The sequence below is a fragment of the Oncorhynchus kisutch genome, unplaced genomic scaffold (assembly GCF_002021735.2).
Source record: "Oncorhynchus kisutch isolate 150728-3 unplaced genomic scaffold, Okis_V2 scaffold754, whole genome shotgun sequence".
NCBI classification, from domain to species: Eukaryota; Metazoa; Chordata; class Actinopteri; order Salmoniformes; family Salmonidae; genus Oncorhynchus; species Oncorhynchus kisutch.
The window spans coordinates 113,243-134,338 of NW_022262699.1; the positions used below are offsets into that span (position 1 = coordinate 113,243).

The 21,096-nt window shown below is 39.1% G+C and overlaps 1 protein-coding gene across 4 annotated transcripts in view; it reads left to right on the top strand.

Annotated features, from left to right (window-relative positions):
* LOC109887346 (A disintegrin and metalloproteinase with thrombospondin motifs 3) overlaps positions 1 to 21,096 on the top strand; it is a 157,807-nt gene that overhangs the window by 100,322 nt on the left and 36,389 nt on the right. For all 4 annotated transcript variants that reach the window (XM_031816174.1, XM_031816173.1, XM_031816171.1 and 1 more), the window contains exons 7-9: positions 15,240 to 15,345; positions 17,795 to 17,938; positions 20,005 to 20,137. In XM_031816174.1, the coding sequence (XP_031672034.1) occupies positions 15,240 to 15,345; positions 17,795 to 17,938; positions 20,005 to 20,137 (383 nt within the window). The remainder of the gene's footprint in view (positions 1 to 15,239; positions 15,346 to 17,794; positions 17,939 to 20,004; positions 20,138 to 21,096) is intronic.

Below are 21,096 nucleotides of genomic sequence, written 5' to 3' on the forward strand. Positions count from 1 at the left end.
AAGGAAACAGGGAGCCATTTTGTGATGCTGACATGGTCCTGAGCATGTCTACATCTGCCAGTGGTGACCTCACATAACACTGAGTACATCATTGAGTATTTTCCAACCCTTTGCTGACTGACTGGGCATTGGTGCCAACCTATGTTTCCAAAAATACCATCAGATCTACAAAATTATGGTTTCTGGCATGTAGGGAAAAAACATGAAAATGCTCAGAAATGGTTTGATTTTTCCTTTTCCCAGTATTTATAGTTTCCAGGAAGTCTGTAAGTAACTTATAATTTAAACATAAATAGGAAATGTCCTCTCTGTGTTGTTTTACATAATTACAACTCATCTAAGATCATCTTTACTTACATCATCACGGTTTGAATCAATGTGTACTGAAGTCTTCCCACTCGTGTCTATTTGTAAGACAAGTTAATGAAGAATAGACATGTTGACTTTAATACACAAAGACTTGAAATCGTCTAAAGACAAAGAATGTAAGTCCTACAGCAGCTATGTTCTCTCTCTGAGTGACCTCTAGAGGGAACCCTTCAGGTTCAAGATTAAAAGTGTTCGAAAATTATCTCGAAGGTATATTTCTTAGGTTTTGTTATAAAATGTACACATCCACATTACATGACAGTATATATTTTGGAACAAGATCTGTACAGATGTTTTCTGCATCACAACACGACCACAAGCACAACACAATTTCTTGAGACTTTTTTTTTCACTGCAACGCAAAGGCTTTGAGAAACAAACCTCTTGCTACCTTCTTCTGAAGTTCACTGTCACATATTGACTTTGGTTTAACTTTGAAGCACATGTCATGTTTAAAAAGAGAGTCAGAAACACTTCAAACGTTACCGTAGCAGCCAGCGATGTTATGGCCATAACAGGTCCATCTCTAAGGCACCGTGGGATGGGTTGGGACTGGCCTCTTCAACTATGGCCATAACAGGCCCATCTCTAAGGCACCGTGGGATGGGTTGGGACTGGCCTCTTCAACTATGGCCATAACAGGCCCATCTCTAAGGCACCGTGGGATGGGTTGGGACTGGCCTCTTCAACTATGGCCATAACAGGCCCATCTCTAAGGCACCGTGGGATGGGTTGGGACTGGCCTCTTCAACTATGGCCATAACAGGCCCATCTCTAAGGCACCGTGGGATGGGTTGGGACTGGCCTCTTCAACTATGGCCATAACAGGCCCATCTCTAAGGCACCGTGGGATGGGTTGGGACTGCCCTCTTCAACTATGGCCATAACAGGCCCATCTCTAAGGCACCGTGGGATGGGTTGGGACTGGCCTCTTCAACTATGGCCATAACAGGCCCATCTCTAAGGCACTGTGGGATGGGTTGGGACTGGCCTCTTCAACTATGGCCATAACAGGCCCATCTCTAAGGCACCGTGGGATGGGTTGGGACTGGCCTCTTCAACTATGGCCATAACAGGCCCATCTCTAAGGCACCGTGGGATGGGTTGGGACTGGCCTCTTCAACTATGGCCATAACAGGCCCATCTCTAAGGCACCGTGGGATGGGTTGGGACTGGCCTCTTCAACTATGGCCATAACAGGCCCATCTCTAAGGCACCGTGGGATGGGTTGGGACTGCCCTCTTCAACTATGGCCATAACAGGCCCATCTCTAAGGCACCGTGGGATGGGTTGGGACTGGCCTCTTCAACTATGGCCATAACAGGCCCATCTCTAAGGCACCGTGGGATGGGTTGGGACTGGCCTCTTCAACTATGGCCATAACAGGCCCATCTCTAAGGCACCGTGGGATGGGTTGGGACTGGCCTCTTCAACTATGGCCATAACAGGCCCATCTCTAAGGCACCGTGGGATGGGTTGGGACTGGCCTCTTCAACTATGGCCATAACAGGCCCATCTCTAAGGCACCGTGGGATGGGTTGGGACTGGCCTCTTCAACTATGGCCATAACAGGCCCATCTCTAAGGCACCGTGGGATGGGTTGGGACTGGCCTCTTCAACTATGGCCATAACAGGCCCATCTCTAAGGCACCGTGGGATGGGTTGGGACTGGCCTCTTCAACTATGGCCATAACAGGCCCATCTCTAAGGCACCGTGGGATGGGTTGGGACTGCCCTCTTCAACTATGGCCATAACAGGCCCATCTCTAAGGCACCGTGGGATGGGTTGGGACTGGCCTCTTCAACTATGGCCATAACAGGCCCATCTCTAAGGCACTGTATGTGTATGTATGTATGTATGTATGTGATTGTCCTCTCACTGTAGCAGTAACTACTGACAGGTATGTTGAATGTATGTGATTGTCACTGTAGCAGTAACCACTGACAGGTATGTTGAATGTATGTGATTGTCACTGTAGCAGTAACTACTGACAGGTATGTTGAATGTATGTGATTGTCCTCTCACTGTAGCAGTAACCACTGACAGGTATGTTGAATGTATGTGATTGTCCTCTCACTGTAGCAGTAACCACTGACAGGTATGTTGAATGTATGTGATTGTCCTCTCACTGTAGCAGTAACTACTGACAGGTATGTTGAATGTATGTGATTGTCCTCTCACTGTAGCAGTAACCACTGACAGGTATGTTGAATGTATGTGATTGTCCTCTCACTGTAGCAGTAACCACTGACAGGTATGTTGAATGTATGTGATTGTCCTCTCACTGTAGCAGTAACTACTGACAGGTATGTTGAATGTATGTGATTGTCCTCTCACTGTAGCAGTAACCACTGACAGGTATGTTGAATGTATGTGATTGTCACTGTAGCAGTAACCACTGACAGGTATGTTGAATGTATGTGATTGTCACTGTAGCAGTAACTACTGACAGGTATGTTGAATGTATGTGATTGTCACTGTAGCAGTAACCACTGACAGGTATGTTGAATGTATGTGATTGTCACTGTAGCAGTAACTACTGACAGGTATGTTGAATGTATGTGATTGTTCTCTCACTGTAGCAGTAACTACTGACAGGTATGTTGAATGTATGTGATTGTCACTGTAGCAGTAACCACTGACAGGTATGTTGAATGTATGTGATTGTCACTGTAGCAGTAACCACTGACAGGTATGTTGAATGTATGTGATTGTCACTGTAGCAGTAACCACTGACAGGTATGTTGAATGTATGTGATTGTCACTGTAGCAGTAACCACTGACAGGTATGTTGAATGTATGTGATTGTCACTGTAGCAGTAACCACTGACAGGTATGTTGAATGTATGTGATTGTCACTGTAGCAGTAACCACTGACAGGTATGTTGAATGTATGTGATTGTCCTCTCACTGTAGCAGTAACCACTGACAGGTATGTTGAATGTATGTGATTGTCACTGTAGCAGTAACCACTGACAGGTATGTTGAATGTATGTGATTGTCCTCTCACTGTAGCAGTAACTACTGACAGGTATGTTGAATGTATGTGATTGTCCTCTCACTGTAGCAGTAACCACTGACAGGTATGTTGAATGTATGTGATTGTCCTCTCACTGTAGCAGTAACCACTGACAGGTATGTTGAATGTATGTGATTGTCCTCTCACTGTAGCAGTAACTACTGACAGGTATGTTGAATGTATGTGATTGTCCTCTCACTGTAGCAGTAACCACTGACAGGTATGTTGAATGTATGTGATTGTCACTGTAGCAGTAACCACTGACAGGTATGTTGAATGTATGTGATTGTCACTGTAGCAGTAACTACTAACAGGTATGTTGAATGTATGTGATTGTCACTGTAGCAGTAACCACTGACAGGAATGTTGAGGGATTTATCTATAGGATCTGTGTCATTTATGATACTATATACTGTATCTCTTGAGTGGCACAGCGGTCTAAGGCACTGCATCTCAGTGCTTAAGGCGTCACTACAGACACCCTGGTTCGAATCCAAGGCTGTATCAAAACCGGCTGTGATTGGGCGGCGCACAATTGGCCCAGCGCCGTCCGGGTTTGGCCGGTCTGGGCCGTCATTGTAAATAATAATTTGTTCTTAACTGACTTGCCTCAATTAAATAAATACAAATATCTAAACTACTGACTCATGTCATCCTCTCATATCATTAATGGAATATATAGGTGTAATTTATACTGAACAAAAAAATATAACACAACATGTAAAGTTTTGGACCCATGTTTCATGAGCTGAAATAAAAGATCCCAGATATGTTCCATACGCGTGAAAAAAAGCATTTCTCCATTGACAAGATAATCCATCCACCTGACAGGTGTGGCATATCAAGAAGCTGATAAAACAGCATGATCATTACAAAGGTGCATCTTGTGCTGGGGACAATAAAAGGCCACTCTGTAACACAATGTAGGAGCGTACAATTGGCATGCTGACTGCAGGAATGTCCACCAGAGCTGTTGCCAGAGAACGTAATGTTAATTTCTCTACCATAAGCCGCCTCCAAGAGATTTATGTCCAACCGGCCTCACAACCGCAGAGCACGTGTAACCACGGCAGCCCAGGACCTCCACATATCCGGCTTCTTCACCTGTGGGATTGTCTGAAACCGAATAATTTCTGCACAAACTGTCAGAAACCGTCTCAGTGAAGCTCAACTGCGTCCTCACCAGGGTCTTGACCTGATTGCAGTGGTCAAAAGCTCACCTTTAATGGCCACTGGCACGTTGGAGAAGTGTGCTCTTCACGGATGAATCCCGGTTTCAACTATACAGGGCAGATGGTAGACAGTATGTATGGCATCGTGTGGGCGAGCGGTTTGCTGATGTCAACGTTATGAACAGAGTGCCCCATGGTGGCGATGGGGTTATGGTATAGGCAGGCAGGCATAAGCTACGGACAATGAACACAATTGCATTTTATCGATTGCAATTTGAATGCACAGAGATACCGTGAGGAGATCCTGAGGCCCATTGTCGTGCTATTTATCCGCCACCATCACCTCATGTTTCAGCATGATAATGCAGAGCCCCATGACGCAAGGATCTGTAAACAATTCCTGGAAGCTGAAAATGTCCCAGTTCTTCTCTGGCCTGCATACTCACCAGACATGTCACCCATTGAGCATGTTTGGAATGCTCTGGATCAATGTGTACGACAGCGTGTTCCAGTTCCCGCCAATATCCAGCAACTTTGCACATCCATTGAAGAGGAGTGGGACAACATTCCACAGCCCACAATCAACAGCCTGATCAACTCTATGTGTAGGAGATGTATCTGTATTCCCAGTCATGTGAAATCCATAGATTAGGGCCTAATTTATTTCCAATGACAGATTTCCTTATATGAACAGTAACCCAGTAAAACTTTGAAATTGTTGCGTGCTGCGTTTACATTTTTGTTCAGTGTATAACTATAACTACTGTACCATAGCTACTATAACATAGCTACTGTACCATAGCTACTGTACCATAGCTACTATAACATAGCTACTATACCATAGCTACTGTACCATAGCTACTGTACCATAGCTACTATAACATAGCTACTATAACATAGCTACTGTACCATAGCTACTATACCATAGCTACTATACCATAGCTACTATAACATAGCTACTGTACCATAGCTACTAGAACATAGCTACTGTACCATAGCTACTATAACATAGCTACTGTACCATAGCTACTGTACCATAGCTACTGTACCATAGCTACTGTACCATAGCTACTGTACCATAGCTACTATAACATAGCTACTATAACATAGCTACTGCACTATAGCTACTATAACATAGCTACTGTACCATAGCTACTGCACTATAGCTACTATACCATAGCTACTATAAGCTACTATAACATAGCTACTGTACTATAGCTACTGCACTATAGCTACTGTACCATAGCTACTATAACATAGCTACTGTACCATAGCTACTATAACATAGCTACTGTACCATAGCTACTGTACTATAGCTACTATACCATAGCTACTATAACATAGCTACTATAACATAGCTACTGTACTATAGCTACTATACCATAGCTACTATAACATAGCTACTGTACCATAGCTACTGTACCATAGCTACTATAACATAGCTACTGTACTATAGCTACTATACCATAGCTACTATAACATAGCTACTGTACCATAGCTACTATAACATAGCTACTGTACCATAGCTACTGTACTATAGCTACTATACCATAGCTACTGCACTATAGCTACTATACCATAGCTACTATAACATAGCTACTGTACCATAGCTACTGTACCATAGCTACTGTACCATAGCTACTGCACTATAGCTACTGTACCATATCTACTATAACATAGCTACTGTACCATAGCTACTATAACATAGCTACTGTACCATAGCTACTATAACATAGCTACTGTACCATAGCTACTGTACTATAGCTACTATACCATAGCTACTATAACATAGCTACTATAACATAGCTACTGTACTATAGCTACTATACCATAGCTACTATAACATAGCTACTGTACCATAGCTACTGTACCATAGCTACTATAACATAGCTACTATAACATAGCTACTGTACCATAGCTACTATACCATAGCTACTATACCATAGCTACTATAACATAGCTACTGTACCATAGCTACTAGAACATAGCTACTGTACCATAGCTACTATAACATAGCTACTGTACCATAGCTACTGTACCATAGCTACTGTACCATAGCTACTGTACCATAGCTACTGTACCATAGCTACTATAACATAGCTACTATAACATAGCTACTGCACTATAGCTACTATAACATAGCTACTGTACCATAGCTACTGCACTATAGCTACTATACCATAGCTACTATAAGCTACTATAACATAGCTACTGTACTATAGCTACTGCACTATAGCTACTGTACCATAGCTACTATAACATAGCTACTGTACCATAGCTACTATAACATAGCTACTGTACCATAGCTACTGTACTATAGCTACTATACCATAGCTACTATAACATAGCTACTATAACATAGCTACTGTACTATAGCTACTATACCATAGCTACTATAACATAGCTACTGTACCATAGCTACTGTACCATAGCTACTATAACATAGCTACTGTACTATAGCTACTATACCATAGCTACTATAACATAGCTACTGTACCATAGCTACTATAACATAGCTACTGTACCATAGCTACTGTACTATAGCTACTATACCATAGCTACTGCACTATAGCTACTATACCATAGCTACTATAACATAGCTACTGTACCATAGCTACTGTACCATAGCTACTGTACCATAGCTACTGCACTATAGCTACTGTACCATATCTACTATAACATAGCTACTGTACCATAGCTACTATAACATAGCTACTGTACCATAGCTACTATAACATAGCTACTGTACCATAGCTACTGTACTATAGCTACTATACCATAGCTACTATAACATAGCTACTATAACATAGCTACTGTACTATAGCTACTATACCATAGCTACTATAACATAGCTACTGTACCATAGCTACTGTACCATAGCTACTATAACATAGCTACTGTACTATAGCTACTATACCATAGCTACTATAACATAGCTACTGTACCATAGCTACTATAACATAGCTACTGTACCATAGCTACTGTACTATAGCTACTATACCATAGCTACTGCACTATAGCTACTATACCATAGCTACTATAACATAGCTACTGTACCATAGCTACTGTACCATAGCTACTGTACCATAGCTACTGCACTATAGCTACTGTACCATATCTACTATAACATAGCTACTGTACCATAGCTACTGTACTATAGCTACTATACCATAGCTACTATAACATAGCTACTGTACCATAGCTACTGTACCATAGCTACTGCACTATAGCTACTGTACCATAGCTACTATAACATAGCTACTGTACCATAGCTACTGCACTATAGCTACTGCACCATAGCTACTGCACTATAGCTACTATACCATAGCTACTATAACATAGCTACTGTACCATAGCTACTGCACTATAGCTACTGTACCATAGCTACTGTACCTACTGCAACTTTTTCTCATACTCTTCCATGCCAAGCTCACCATGTCTTTTTCATGTGAATGTATATAGTCTCCATTCTCTTGAATATCTTTTATCTGTCTTCAGATAAAGGGCTCAGCTAGCGCATCTCCATTGCTTTCCTGTTGTGCCATTTTGCTTGCAGCATTTAAATAGATGATGAGCGACTCAACTATTATGGAAGAAGAAACACCATCCATCATTCTAACTAAGTAGAACTAAGTCTAACTAAACCATTCTAACTAAGTAGAACTAAGTCTAACTAAGCCATTCTAACTAAGTAGAACTAAGTCTAACTAAGCCATTCTAAATAAGCCAGTCTAACTAAGTAGAACTAAATCTAACTAAGCCAGTCTAACTAAGCCTAACTAAGCCAGTCTAACTAAGTAGAACTAAGTCTAACTAAGCCATTCTAACTAAGCCAGTTTAACTAAGCCATTCTAACTAAGTAGAACTAAGTCTAACTAAGCCAGTCTAACTAAGCCATTCTAACTAAGCCAGTTTAACTAAGCCATTCTAACTAAGTAGAACTAAGTCTAACTAAGCCATTCTAACTAAGCCAGTCTAACTAAGCCATTCTAACTAAGCCAGTTTAACTAAGCCATTCTAACTAAGCCAGTCTAACTAAGCCATTCTAACTAAGCCAGTCTAACTAAGCCAGTTTAACTAAGCCATTCTAACTAAGCCAGTCTAACTAAGCCAGTTTAACTAAGCCATTCTAACTAAGCCATTCTAACTAAGCCAGTTTAACTAAGCCAGTTTAACTAAGCCATTCTAACTAAGTCTAACTAAGTCTAATTAAGCCAGTCTAACTAAGCCAGTCTAACTAAGCCAGACTAACTAAGCCAGTTTAACTAAGCCATTCTAACTAAGCCAGTTTAACTAAGCCATTCTAACTAAGCCAGTTTAACTAAGCCATTCTAACTAAGACAGTAGAACTAAGTCTAACTAAGCCAGTCTAACTAAGCCAGTCTAACTAAGACAGTCTAACTAAGTCTAACTAAGCCAGTCTAACTAAGCCAGTTTAACCAAGCCAGTTTAACTAAGCCAGTCTAACTAAGCCAGTCTAACTAAGCCATTCTAACTAAGCCAGTCTAACTAAGCCAGTAGAACTAAGCCATTCTAACTAAGTACAACTAAGCCATTCTAACTAAGTACAACTAAGTCTAACTAAGCCATTCTAACTAAGTACAACTAAGTCTAACTAAGCCATTCTAACTAAGTAGAACTACGTCTAACTAAGCCATTCTAACTAAGTAGAACTACGTCTAACTAAGCCATTCTAACTAAGTAGAACTAAGCCATTCTAACTAAGTACAACTAAGTCTAACTAAGCCATTCTAACTAAGTAGAACTACGTCTAACTAAGCCATTCTAACTAAGTACAACTAAGCCATTCTAACTAAGTACAACTAAGCCATTCTAACTAAGTAGAACTACGTCTAACTAAGCCATTCTAACTAAGTAGAACTACGTCTAACTAAGCCAGTCTAACTAAGTAGAACTACGTCTAACTAAGCCATTCTAACTAAGTAGAACTACATCTAACTAAGCCATTCTAACTAAGTAGAACTACGTCTAACTAAGTACAACTAAGCCATTTTAATTTGATATAACTATATAACCATTTGACCATTTAATATAACTACATAACCATTATAACATAACCATTTGATATAACTATATAACCATTATAACATAACCATTATAACATAACCATCTGATATAACTACATAACCATTATAACATAACCATCTGATATAACTACATAACCATTATAACATAACCATCTGATATAACTACATAACCATTATAACATAACCATTATAACATAACCCTCTGATATAACTACATAACCATTATAACATAACCATTGTAACATAACCATTTGATATAACTACATAACCATTATAACATAACCATCTGACCATTTGATATAACTACATAACCATCTGACCATTTGATATAACTACATAACCATTATAACATAACCATTATAACATAACCATCTGACCATTTGATATAACTACATAGCCATTATAACATAACCATCTGACCATCTGATATAACTACATAGCCATTATAACATAACCATCTGACCATCTGATATAACTACATAACCATTATAACATAACCATCTGACCATTTGATATAACTACATAACCATCTGACCATTTGATATAACCATCTGACCATTTGATATAACTACATAACCATAGGATGCCACCATGTGCCGCCATGTTCCTTGTAGTTCTTTGCCATCGGGCAGAGCTAGATAAAATAACGCCATTACAACCACATTACAACCAGAACTGGTTTAAATCTGGCTATAGTGACATCATTGGGTTCTAGCTAATCACCACAGAGCACGAGTCCCAAATGGTACTCCATTCACTATGTAGTTCACTACTTTGGACCAGGGCCAATAGAGTTCTAGTCTAAAAAAAATTGGTCCTCTATATAGGGAATAGATTGGCATTTGGGACATGGCCAACTGAAGCAGCCCCGATCATCAATATCTGTCTGTGTCTGCATTTTCTGCTTTTTTACCTGCATGCCAAAGGTCTTCACATGGTCAGAGAGCAGGACCATTTGTTTCAACAACAACCCCCCCTAAAAATGTTGCATTTGAACCAAACAAAACGCTTAGTTAATCTGGATCGCTGCACATCTCTTGATCGAGTATAGTAGTTATGTATAGTATAGTAGTTATATATAGTGTGTAGTAGTTATATATAGTGTATAGTAGTTATGTATGGTATAGTAGTAAGTATATAGTATGGTAGTTATGTATAGTATAGTAGTTATGTATAGTATAGTATAGTAGTTATGTATAGTATAGTAGTTATGTATGGTATAGTAGTAAGTATATAGTATGGTAGTTATGTATAGTATAGTAGTTATGTATAGTATAGTAGTTATGTATATTATAGTAGTAAGTATATATTATAGTAGTTATATATAGTGTATAGTAGTTATGTATGGTATAGTAGTTATGTATATTATAGTAGTAAGTATATAGTATAGTAGTTATGTATAGTATAGTAGTTATGTACAATATAGTAGTTATGTATGGTATAGTAGTAAGTATATAGTATAGTAGTTATGTATAGTATAGTAGTTATGTACAGTATAGTAGTTATGTATATTATAGTAGTAAGTATATAGTATAGTAGTTATATATAGTGTATAGTAGTTATGTATGGTATAGTAGTTATGTACAGTATAGTAGTTATGTATATTATAGTAGTAAGTATATAGTATAGTAGTTATATATAGTGTATAGTAGTTATGTATGGTATAGTAGTAAGTATATAGTATGGTAGTTATGTATAGTATAGTAGTTATGTATAGTATAGTATAGTATAGTAGTTATGTATAGTATAGTAGTTATGTATGGTATAGTAGTAAGTATATAGTATGGTAGTTATGTATAGTATAGTAGTTATGTACAGTATAGTAGTTATGTACAGTATAGTAGTTATGTATATTATAGTAGTAAGTATATAGTATGGTAGTTATGTATAGTATAGTAGTTATGTATAGTATAGTATAGTATAGTAGTTATAGTATAGTATAGTAGTTATGTACAATATAGTAGTTATGTATGGTATAGTAGTAAGTATATAGTATAGTAGTTATGTATAGTATAGTAGTTATGTATAGTATAGTAGTTATATATAGTGTGTAGTAGTTATATATAGTGTATAGTAGTTATGTATGGTATAGTAGTAAGTATATAGTATGGTAGTTATGTATAGTATAGTAGTTATGTATAGTATAGTATAGTATAGTATAGTATAGTATAGTATAGTATAGTAGTTATAGTATAGTATAGTAGTTATGTACAGTATAGTAGTTATGTATGGTATAGTAGTAAGTATATAGTATAGTAGTTATGTATAGTATAGTAGTTATGTATGGTATAGTAGTAAGTATATAGTATAGTAGTTATGTACAGTATAGTAGTTATGTATGGTATAGTAGTAAGTATATAGTATAGTAGTTATGTATAGTATAGTAGTTATGTACAGTATAGTAGTTATGTATATTATAGTAGTTATGTACAGTATAGTAGTTATGTATGGTATAGTAGTAAGTATATAGTATAGTAGTTATGTACAGTATAGTAGTTATGTACAGTATAGTAGTTATGTACAGTATAGTAGTTATGTATGGTATAGTAGTAAGTATATAGTATAGTAGTTATGTATAGTATAGTAGTTATGTACAGTATAGTAGTTATGTATATTATAGTAGTAAGTATATATTATAGTAGTTATATATAGTGTATAGTAGTTAGTATGCAGTATAGTAGTTATGTATAGTATAGTAGTAAGTATATAGTATAGTAGTTATATATAGTGTATAGTAGTTATCTATAGTATAGTAGTTATGCATAGTAGAGTAGTTATATATAGTGTGTAGTAGTTATGTATAGTATAGTAGGTATGTATAGTATAGTAGTTATATATAGTGTATAGTAGTTATCTATAGTATAGTAGTTATCTATAGTATAGTAGTTATGCATAGTAGAGTAGTTATATATAGTGTATAGTAGTTATGTATAGTATAGTAGTAAGTATATAGTATAGTAGTTATATATAGTATAGTAGTAAGTATGTAGTATAGTAGTTATATATAGTGTATAGTAGTTAGTATGTAGTATAGTAGTTATATATAGTATAGTAGTAAGTATATAGTATAGTAGTTATATATAGTGTATAGTAGTTAGTATGTAGTATAGTAGTTATGTATAGTATAGTAGTTATGTACAGTATAGTAGTTATGTATATTATAGTAGTAAGTATATATTATAGTAGTTATATATAGTGTATAGTAGTTAGTATGCAGTATAGTAGTTATGTATAGTATAGTAGTAAGTATATAGTATAGTAGTTATATATAGTGTATAGTAGTTATCTATAGTATAGTAGTTATGCATAGTAGAGTAGTTATATATAGTGTGTAGTAGTTATGTATAGTATAGTAGGTATGTATAGTATAGTAGTTATATATAGTGTATAGTAGTTATCTATAGTATAGTAGTAAGTATATAGTATAGTAGTTATATATAGTATAGTAGTTATGTATAGTATAGTAGTTATGTATAGTATAGTAGTTATATATAGTATAGTAGTAAGTATATAGTATAGTAGTTATGCATAGTAGAGTAGTTATATATAGTGTATAGTAGTTATGTATAGTATAGTAGTAAGTATATAGTATAGTAGTTATATATAGTATAGTAGTTATGTATAGTATAGTAGTTATGTATAGTATAGTAGTTATATATAGTGTGTAGTAGTTATCTATAGTATAGTAGTTATGCATAGTAGAGTAGTTATATATAGTGTATAGTAGTTATGTATAGTATAGTAGTAAGTATATAGTATAGTAGTTATATATAGTATAGTAGTTATGTATAGTATAGTAGTTATGTATAGTATAGTAGTTATATATAGTATAGTAGTAAGTATATAGTATAGTAGTTATATATAGTGTATAGTAGTTAGTATGTAGTATAGTAGTTATATATAGTATATCGTGGTTTTATATATAGTATAGTACTTATTATATAGTATAGAAGTTATATATAGTATAGTAGTTAGTGTATAGTATAGTAGTTATTTATAGTGTATAGTAGTTTTATACACAGTATACAGTATAGCACTTATGTATAGTATATAGTATAGTACTTATGTATAGTATAGTAGTTGTATTCATGTGTCCTTTGTGCTTTGTGTGTAAATATGTGTCATTACTGTATTGTTGGGTTATATTATACGGTTGTGTTTGGTTTTAGCAAGCTTGTGTTGGTCTGTCTGTGCTGGGTATTGTTGGGTTATATTATAGGGTTGTGTTTGGTTTTAGCAAGCTTGTGTTGGTCTGTCTGTGCTGGGTTTAACTAAATGCCTTCAAGCTTACTGTCTATTTCAGTAGCTAGAGGAGGAATTTAGACACAAGCAAGTACACAGACAAAATATTCAGGCCTTTCTCAAAGTTTGACAGTTTTTCATTTTTTTTATCGTAGCATCATTTCCTGCCTTTAGGCATTTCCTGATTATTGACACAGTATATTTTTTAAAGGTTATTTTACTCATCTGTTCAGCAGCAGCACGTATCAGCTAACAACAGAGAAACGTACTTACTGCTATCAACAACAAACTGCTCATTGGACACAAATCAGAACAGCTACTATGGAAATGGAACACAGACTATAAACCAAGTCTTCTTCATGTGCATCTGTCCCAGATGGCACACTATTCCCTATGATGCGCACTATGGTCCCTGGTCAAAAGGAGTGTACTATATAGGGAACAGGGTGGCATTTGGGACTGAGCCACACATGAAGACGACATGCTTTATATACAGTAATCTGTGTTCATTTTCATATTCGTTGTTCTGATTTGTATTCCAATTAGTAGTTCTTTGTTAATTGCAGTAGGTATATGTCAGACACTATAATTATAATAGCATTGGCTCTGTTGGGATAATTCATCATTTTCTCTTATGTAAAAAAACAAACACACAAACAACACTTAAAGCTGAAGTCAATCCAACATCCTGTGTTAGAAGCAATGTTTACGCAGTAGCTATGTTTACACAACTACTACCTGTTAAAATGTGCGTGCATTCTGGGAATTCTGACAACTAGAGGTACCTACCAGTGTCAGGAGAATATACCTGCTATTTCACATGTACACAAAACTATTGCAAAATGCAATAGATACTTTATATGCCTCTTGACAGGTTGTCATTGCAACTAGAAATGTGTTCTTGAAATTGGCCTCCCTGTAGATGAAGTCGACCACTGACCAAGATATTAATGTATGATTTATGTCTGATTTACTAGATAAATTGGTATTGAAGACGTCTCCCGAAACACAGACAGACATCTAAAAGCAGGCCGACCTAGTCTCACCTTAATCCATCCACACCACATCATCATAACCGTGGTTTGATCAGAGCCTTAGAGAGGCATATGTACCCAGACCTGGGTTCAAGTAATATTTGTTTTTATTTCTAATACTTTAAGCACCACGATTAGTCTACCTGGAGTGCCAGGTGGGCGGAGTTTTGGGATTGTGCAACTATTCCATTGGTTCCATAGCGCCAGGCAAGCTCAATCAAGCCCAGCTGAAGTATTTCAAATGATTTCAAGTACTATTTGAACCCAGGTGTGATGTAACAGCCATTACAACCCTTCATCTCTGCCTAGCGGTTTGTTATCAGTGCCCGTGTGTGTGTGATCTGTGTTGCCTAGGTTACGCCCCGGTGACAGGCATGTGCCACCCTCTGAGGAGCTGCACTCTGAACCACGAGGACGGATTCTCCTCGGCCTTCGTGGTGGCGCACGAGACCGGACATGTGTAAGTCATCGCAGCACACTGGCTGCGTCCCAAGTGGCGCCCTCCTTCCCTGTTGTTCACTACTGTTGACCAGAGTCCTACGGGACCTGTGAGCCCCATAGCTGGAAGAAACTAAAAGGAATACAAGCAAAGAGCTGCGTGTGTGTTTGGGGGGGGGGGGGTTCTCTGCACTGCAAAGGAAGTAGGCTGCCATTGGGAACAGAGACATGGACACAGCTGGTAAACACAGAACTTAGACACACTCCAGATGGGGGGCGATTTGCATTTCAAGTCGGTCTATTCAGGAAGTCAATTGTAATTCCAGTTATTTTCTTTCAAGTTTATCATCGAATAATTAACCTGCAACAACTATGTGTGACTGCTTTTCCAATTATACATTGACTGAATTACACATTGACTGAATTACACAGACTGTAAATCCACCTTGCTGTTAGTTTTGACTTTCCTGTTACTCTTACTATATATATATATTTATGACCTGCTGCTCCACTTAGTCTAGCCAGGACCATTACATTAGAGCTGCTGCTCCACTTAGTCTAGCCAGGAACATTACATTAGAGTTGCTGCTCCACTTAGTCTAGCCAGGACCATTACATTAGAGCTGCTGCTCCACTTAGTCTAGCCAGGACCATTACATTAGAGCTGCTGCTCCACTTAGTCTAGCCAGGACCATTACATTAGAGCTGCTGCTCCACTTAGTCTAGCCAGGACCATTACATTAGAGCTGCTGCTCCACTTAGTCTAGCCAGGACCATTACATTAGAGCTGCTGCTCCACTTAGTCTAGCCAGGACCATTACATTAGAGCTGCTGCTCCACTTAGTCTAGCCAGGACCATTACATTAGAGTTGCTGCTCCACTTAGTCTAGCCAGGACCATTACATTAGAGCTGCTGCTCCACTTAGTCTAGCCAGGACCATTACATTAGAGCTGCTGCTCCACTTAGTCTAGCCAGGACCATTACATTAGAGCTGCTGCTCCACTTAGTCTAGCCAGGACCATTACATTAGAGCTGCTGCTCCACTTAGTCTAGCCAGGACCATTACATTAGAGTTGCTGCTCCACTTAGTCTAGCCAGGACCATTACATTAGAGCTGCTGCTCCACTTAGTCTAGCCAGGACCATTACATTAGAGTTGCTGCTCCACTTAGTCTAGCCAGGACCATTACATTAGAGCTGCTGCTCCACTTAGTCTAGCCAGGACCACTACATTAGAGTTGCTGCTCCACTTAGTCTAGCCAGGACCATTACATTAGAGCTGCTGCTCCACTTAGTCTAGCCAGGACCATTACATTAGAGTTGCTGCTCCACTTAGTCTAGCCAGGACCATTACATTAGAGCTGCTGCTCCACTTAGTCTAGCCAGGACCATTACATTAGAGCTGCTGCTCCACTTAGTCTAGCCAGGACCATTACATTAGAGTTGCTGCTCCACTTAGTCTAGCCAGGACCATAACATTAGAGCTGCTGCTCCACTTAGTCTAGCCAGGACCATTACATTAGAGCTGCTGCTCCACTTAGTCTAGCCAGGAACATTACATTAGAGTTGCTGCTCCACTTAGTCTAGCCAGGACCATTATATTAGATCTGCTGCTCCACTTAGTCTAGCCAGGACCATTACATTAGAGCTGCTGCTCCACTTACTCTAGCCAGGACCATTACATTAGAGCTGCTGCTATACTTAGTCTAGCCAGGACCATTACATTAGAGCTGCTGCTCCACTTAGTCTAGCCAGGACCATTATATTAGATCTGCTGCTCCACTTACTCTAGCCAGGACCATTACATTAGAGCTGCTGCTCCACTTAGTCTAGCCAGGACCATTACATTAGAGCTGCTACTCTACTTAGTCTAGCCAGGACCATTACATAATTATAAGAATTATCGTAAGTTATCCCAAGCAAAGAGATTTTGTCTACGTACTAAACTATATATTCCCTATATAGTGAATTACTTTTGATCTGAGGCCTATGAGCCCTAGTCAACAGTAATGCCCTATATAGGGAATAGAGAGTCAACAGCAGTGCCCTATATAGGGAATAGAGAGTCAACAGTAGTGCCCTATATAGGGAATAGAGAGTCAACAGTAATGCCCTATATAGGGAACAGAGAGTCAACAGTAGTGCCCTATTTAGGGAATAGAGAATCAACAGTAGTGCCCTATATAGGGAATAGAGAGTCAACAGTAGTGCCCTATTTAGGGAATAGAGAGTCAACAGTAGTGCCCTATATAGGGAATAGAGAGTCAACAGTAATGCCCTATATAGGGAACAGAGAGTCAACAGTAGTGCCCTATTTAGGGAATAGAGAGTCAACAGTAATGCCCTACATAGGGAACAGAGAGTCAACAGTAATGCCCTATATAGGGAACAGAGAGTCATTTGAGACTGGCTTTGTGTTTGAGCGTAATACTGTGTTTTGCTCATCAATAACTCAGGTACCATTTCAACAGGTTAGGTATGGAACATGACGGACAGGGGAATCGTTGTTCTGACGAGACCAGCATGGGGAGTATCATGGCACCGCTGGTCCAAGCAGCCTTCCATCGCTACCACTGGTCACGCTGCAGTAAACAGGAACTGAACCGATACATCCAGTAGGTGCAGCCTTCACCGTACCACTGACTAGGGTTCTGACAACTTTCCCAGAGTTCACAGCTTTTCCAGGAATCCTGGTCACCGACATAACACTGACATCACTGACATGTATCACTGACCTATCAGAGACCTATATCACTGACCTATATCACTGAACTATATCACTGACCTATATCACTAACATGTATCACTGACATGTATCATTGACATATATCACTGACCTATCACTGACATGTATCACTGACCTATATCACTGACCTATATCACTGACCTATCAGATACATATATCACTGACCTATATCAGAGACATATATCACTGACCTATCAGAGACATATATCACTGACCTATCACTGACATATATCACTGACCTATCACTGACCTATGTCACTGACCTATATCACTGACCTATATCACTGACCTATCACTGACCTATATCACTGACATATATCACTGACATATATCACTAACCTATCACTGACCTATATCACTGACCTATCACTGACCTATCACTGACCTATATCACTGACATATATCACTGACCTATCAGAGACATATATCACTGACATATATCACTGACCTATCACTGACATATATCACTGACCTATCAGAGACATATATCACTGACCTATCAGAGACATATATCACTGACATATATCACTGACCTATCACTGACAAATATCACTGACCTATCGCTGACATATATCACTGACCTATCACTGACATATATCACTGACCTATCACTGACCTATATCACTGACATATATCACTGACCTATATCAGAGACATATATCACTGACATATATCACTGACCTATCAGAGACATATATCACTGACCTATGTCACTGACCTATCACTGACATATATTACTGATCTATATCACTGACCTATCACTGACATATATCACTGACATATATCACTGACCTATCACTGACCTATCACTGACATATATCACTGACCTATCACTGACATATATCACTGACCTATATCACGTCAACAGTGAAGAGGAAACTCTGGGATGCTGGCCTACTAGTTCCTCTGTCCAGTGTCTGTGTCTTAATCGTTTCTTTTTATTGGCCAGTCTGAGATAAGGCTTTTTCTTTGCAACTCTGCCTAGAAGGCCAGCATCCCGGAGTCGCCTCTTCACTGTTGATGTTGAGACTGGTGTTTTGCGGGTACTATTTAATGAAGCTACCAGCTGAGGACTTGTGAGTCGTCTGTTTCTCAAACTAGACACTCTAATGTACTTGTCCTCTTGCTCATGTGTGCACCGGGGCCTCCCACTCCTCTTTCTATTCTGGTTAGAGCCAGTTTGCTCTGTTCTGTGAAGGGTGTAGTACACAGTGTTGTATGAGATCTTCAGTTTGTTGGCAATTTCTCGCATGGAATAGCCTTCATTTCTCAGAACAAGAATAGACTGACGAGTTTCAGAAAAAGGTTATTTGTTTCTGGCCAGTTTGATCATGTAATCAAACCTACAAATGCTGATGCTCCAGATACTCAACTAGTCTAAAGAAGACCAGTTTTATTGCTTCTTTAATTAGCACTACAGTTTCCAGCTGTGCTAACATAATTGCAAAAGGGTTTTCTAATGATCAACTAGACTTGGATGAGCTAACACAGCATGCCATTGGAACACAGGAGTGATGGTTGCTGATGATGGGCCTCTGTACGCCTATGTAGATATTCCATTAAAAATCTGCCGTTTCCAGCTACAATAGTGATTTACAACATTAACAATGTCTACACTGTATTTATGATCAATTTGATCAGCTCTTATGACTTTCTCTGTTCTTATGTGTCTTATCCCTCCAGCTCTTATGACTGTCTCTGTTCTGATGTGTCTTATCCCTCCATCTCTTATGACTGTCTCTGTTCTGATGTGTCTTATCCCTCCATCTCTTATGACTGTCTCTGTTCTGATGTGTCTTATCCCTCCAGCTCTTATGACTGTCTCTGTTCTGATGTGTCTTATCCCTCCAGCTCTTATGACTGTCTCTGTTCTGATGTGTCTTATCCCTCCAGCTCTTATGACTGTCTCTGTTCTGATGTGTCTTATCCCTCCAGCTCTTATGACTGTCTCCTGGACAACCCTTTTGAACACAAGTGGCCCAAGCTTCCTGAGCTACCTGGGATTAACTACTCCATGGACGAGCAGTGTCGTTTTGATTTCGGCGTGGGCTACAAGATGTGCACCGCTGTAAGTCCCCCTCAGCAGCTAGCTAGACCCCTGAGATCTGAGAACAACGACTGTGACCGTTGGTGACGGGGCAGCCTGTCAATGTGTGTCCCAAATGGCACCCTATTCCGTATATAGTGCACTGCTTTTTTTTTACCAGGGCCCATTAGGGAATATCTTGCCATTTGGGACGCAGATTCAGGACTGCATGGGGGCACTCAGTACCACTCAGGACTTTGATCTCCTGATGATGGGATTCAAATATTACACAGGTTAGTCTTAGATGGAGCAGGGTCCTGCGTTCTCCTTATTATCCCCCTGGTCCATAGGCTTAGATAGTGGGCAGCTTTTTCCCTGTTTGAGATTGCAGAGGGGCCATGACTTCTGGGAAGAGACTAGGTGACCCGTAGACTGGCCACGGAAATGCACTAACTACCTCTCATCTCTCTCTCTGACCACCTCTTCCGTTCTCTCTCCTCTTCTCTCTGACCTCCTCTTCCCTACTCTCTCCTCTTCTCTCTGACCACCTCTTCCGTTCTCTCTCCTCTTCTCTCTGACCTCCTTTTCCCTACTCTCTCCTCTTCTCTCTGACCACCTCTTCCGTTCTCTCTCCTCTTCTCTCTGACATCCTCTTCCCTACTCTCTCCTCTTCTCTCTGACATCCTTTTCCCTATTCTCTCCTCTTCTCTCTGACATCCTCTTCCCTACTCTCTCCTCTTCTCTCTGACCTCCTCTTCCCTACTCTCTCCTCTTCTCTCTGACCTCCTCTTCCCTACTCTCTCCTCTTCTCTCTGACCTCCTCTTCCCTACTCTCTCCTCTTCTCTCTGACCTCCTCTTCCCTACTCTCTCCTCTTCTCTCTGACCTCCTCTTCCCTACTCTCTCCTCTTCTCTCTGACATCCTCTTCCCTACTCTCTCCTCTTCTCTCTGACATCCTTTTCCCTACTCTCCTCTTCTCTCTGACATCCTCTTCCCTACTC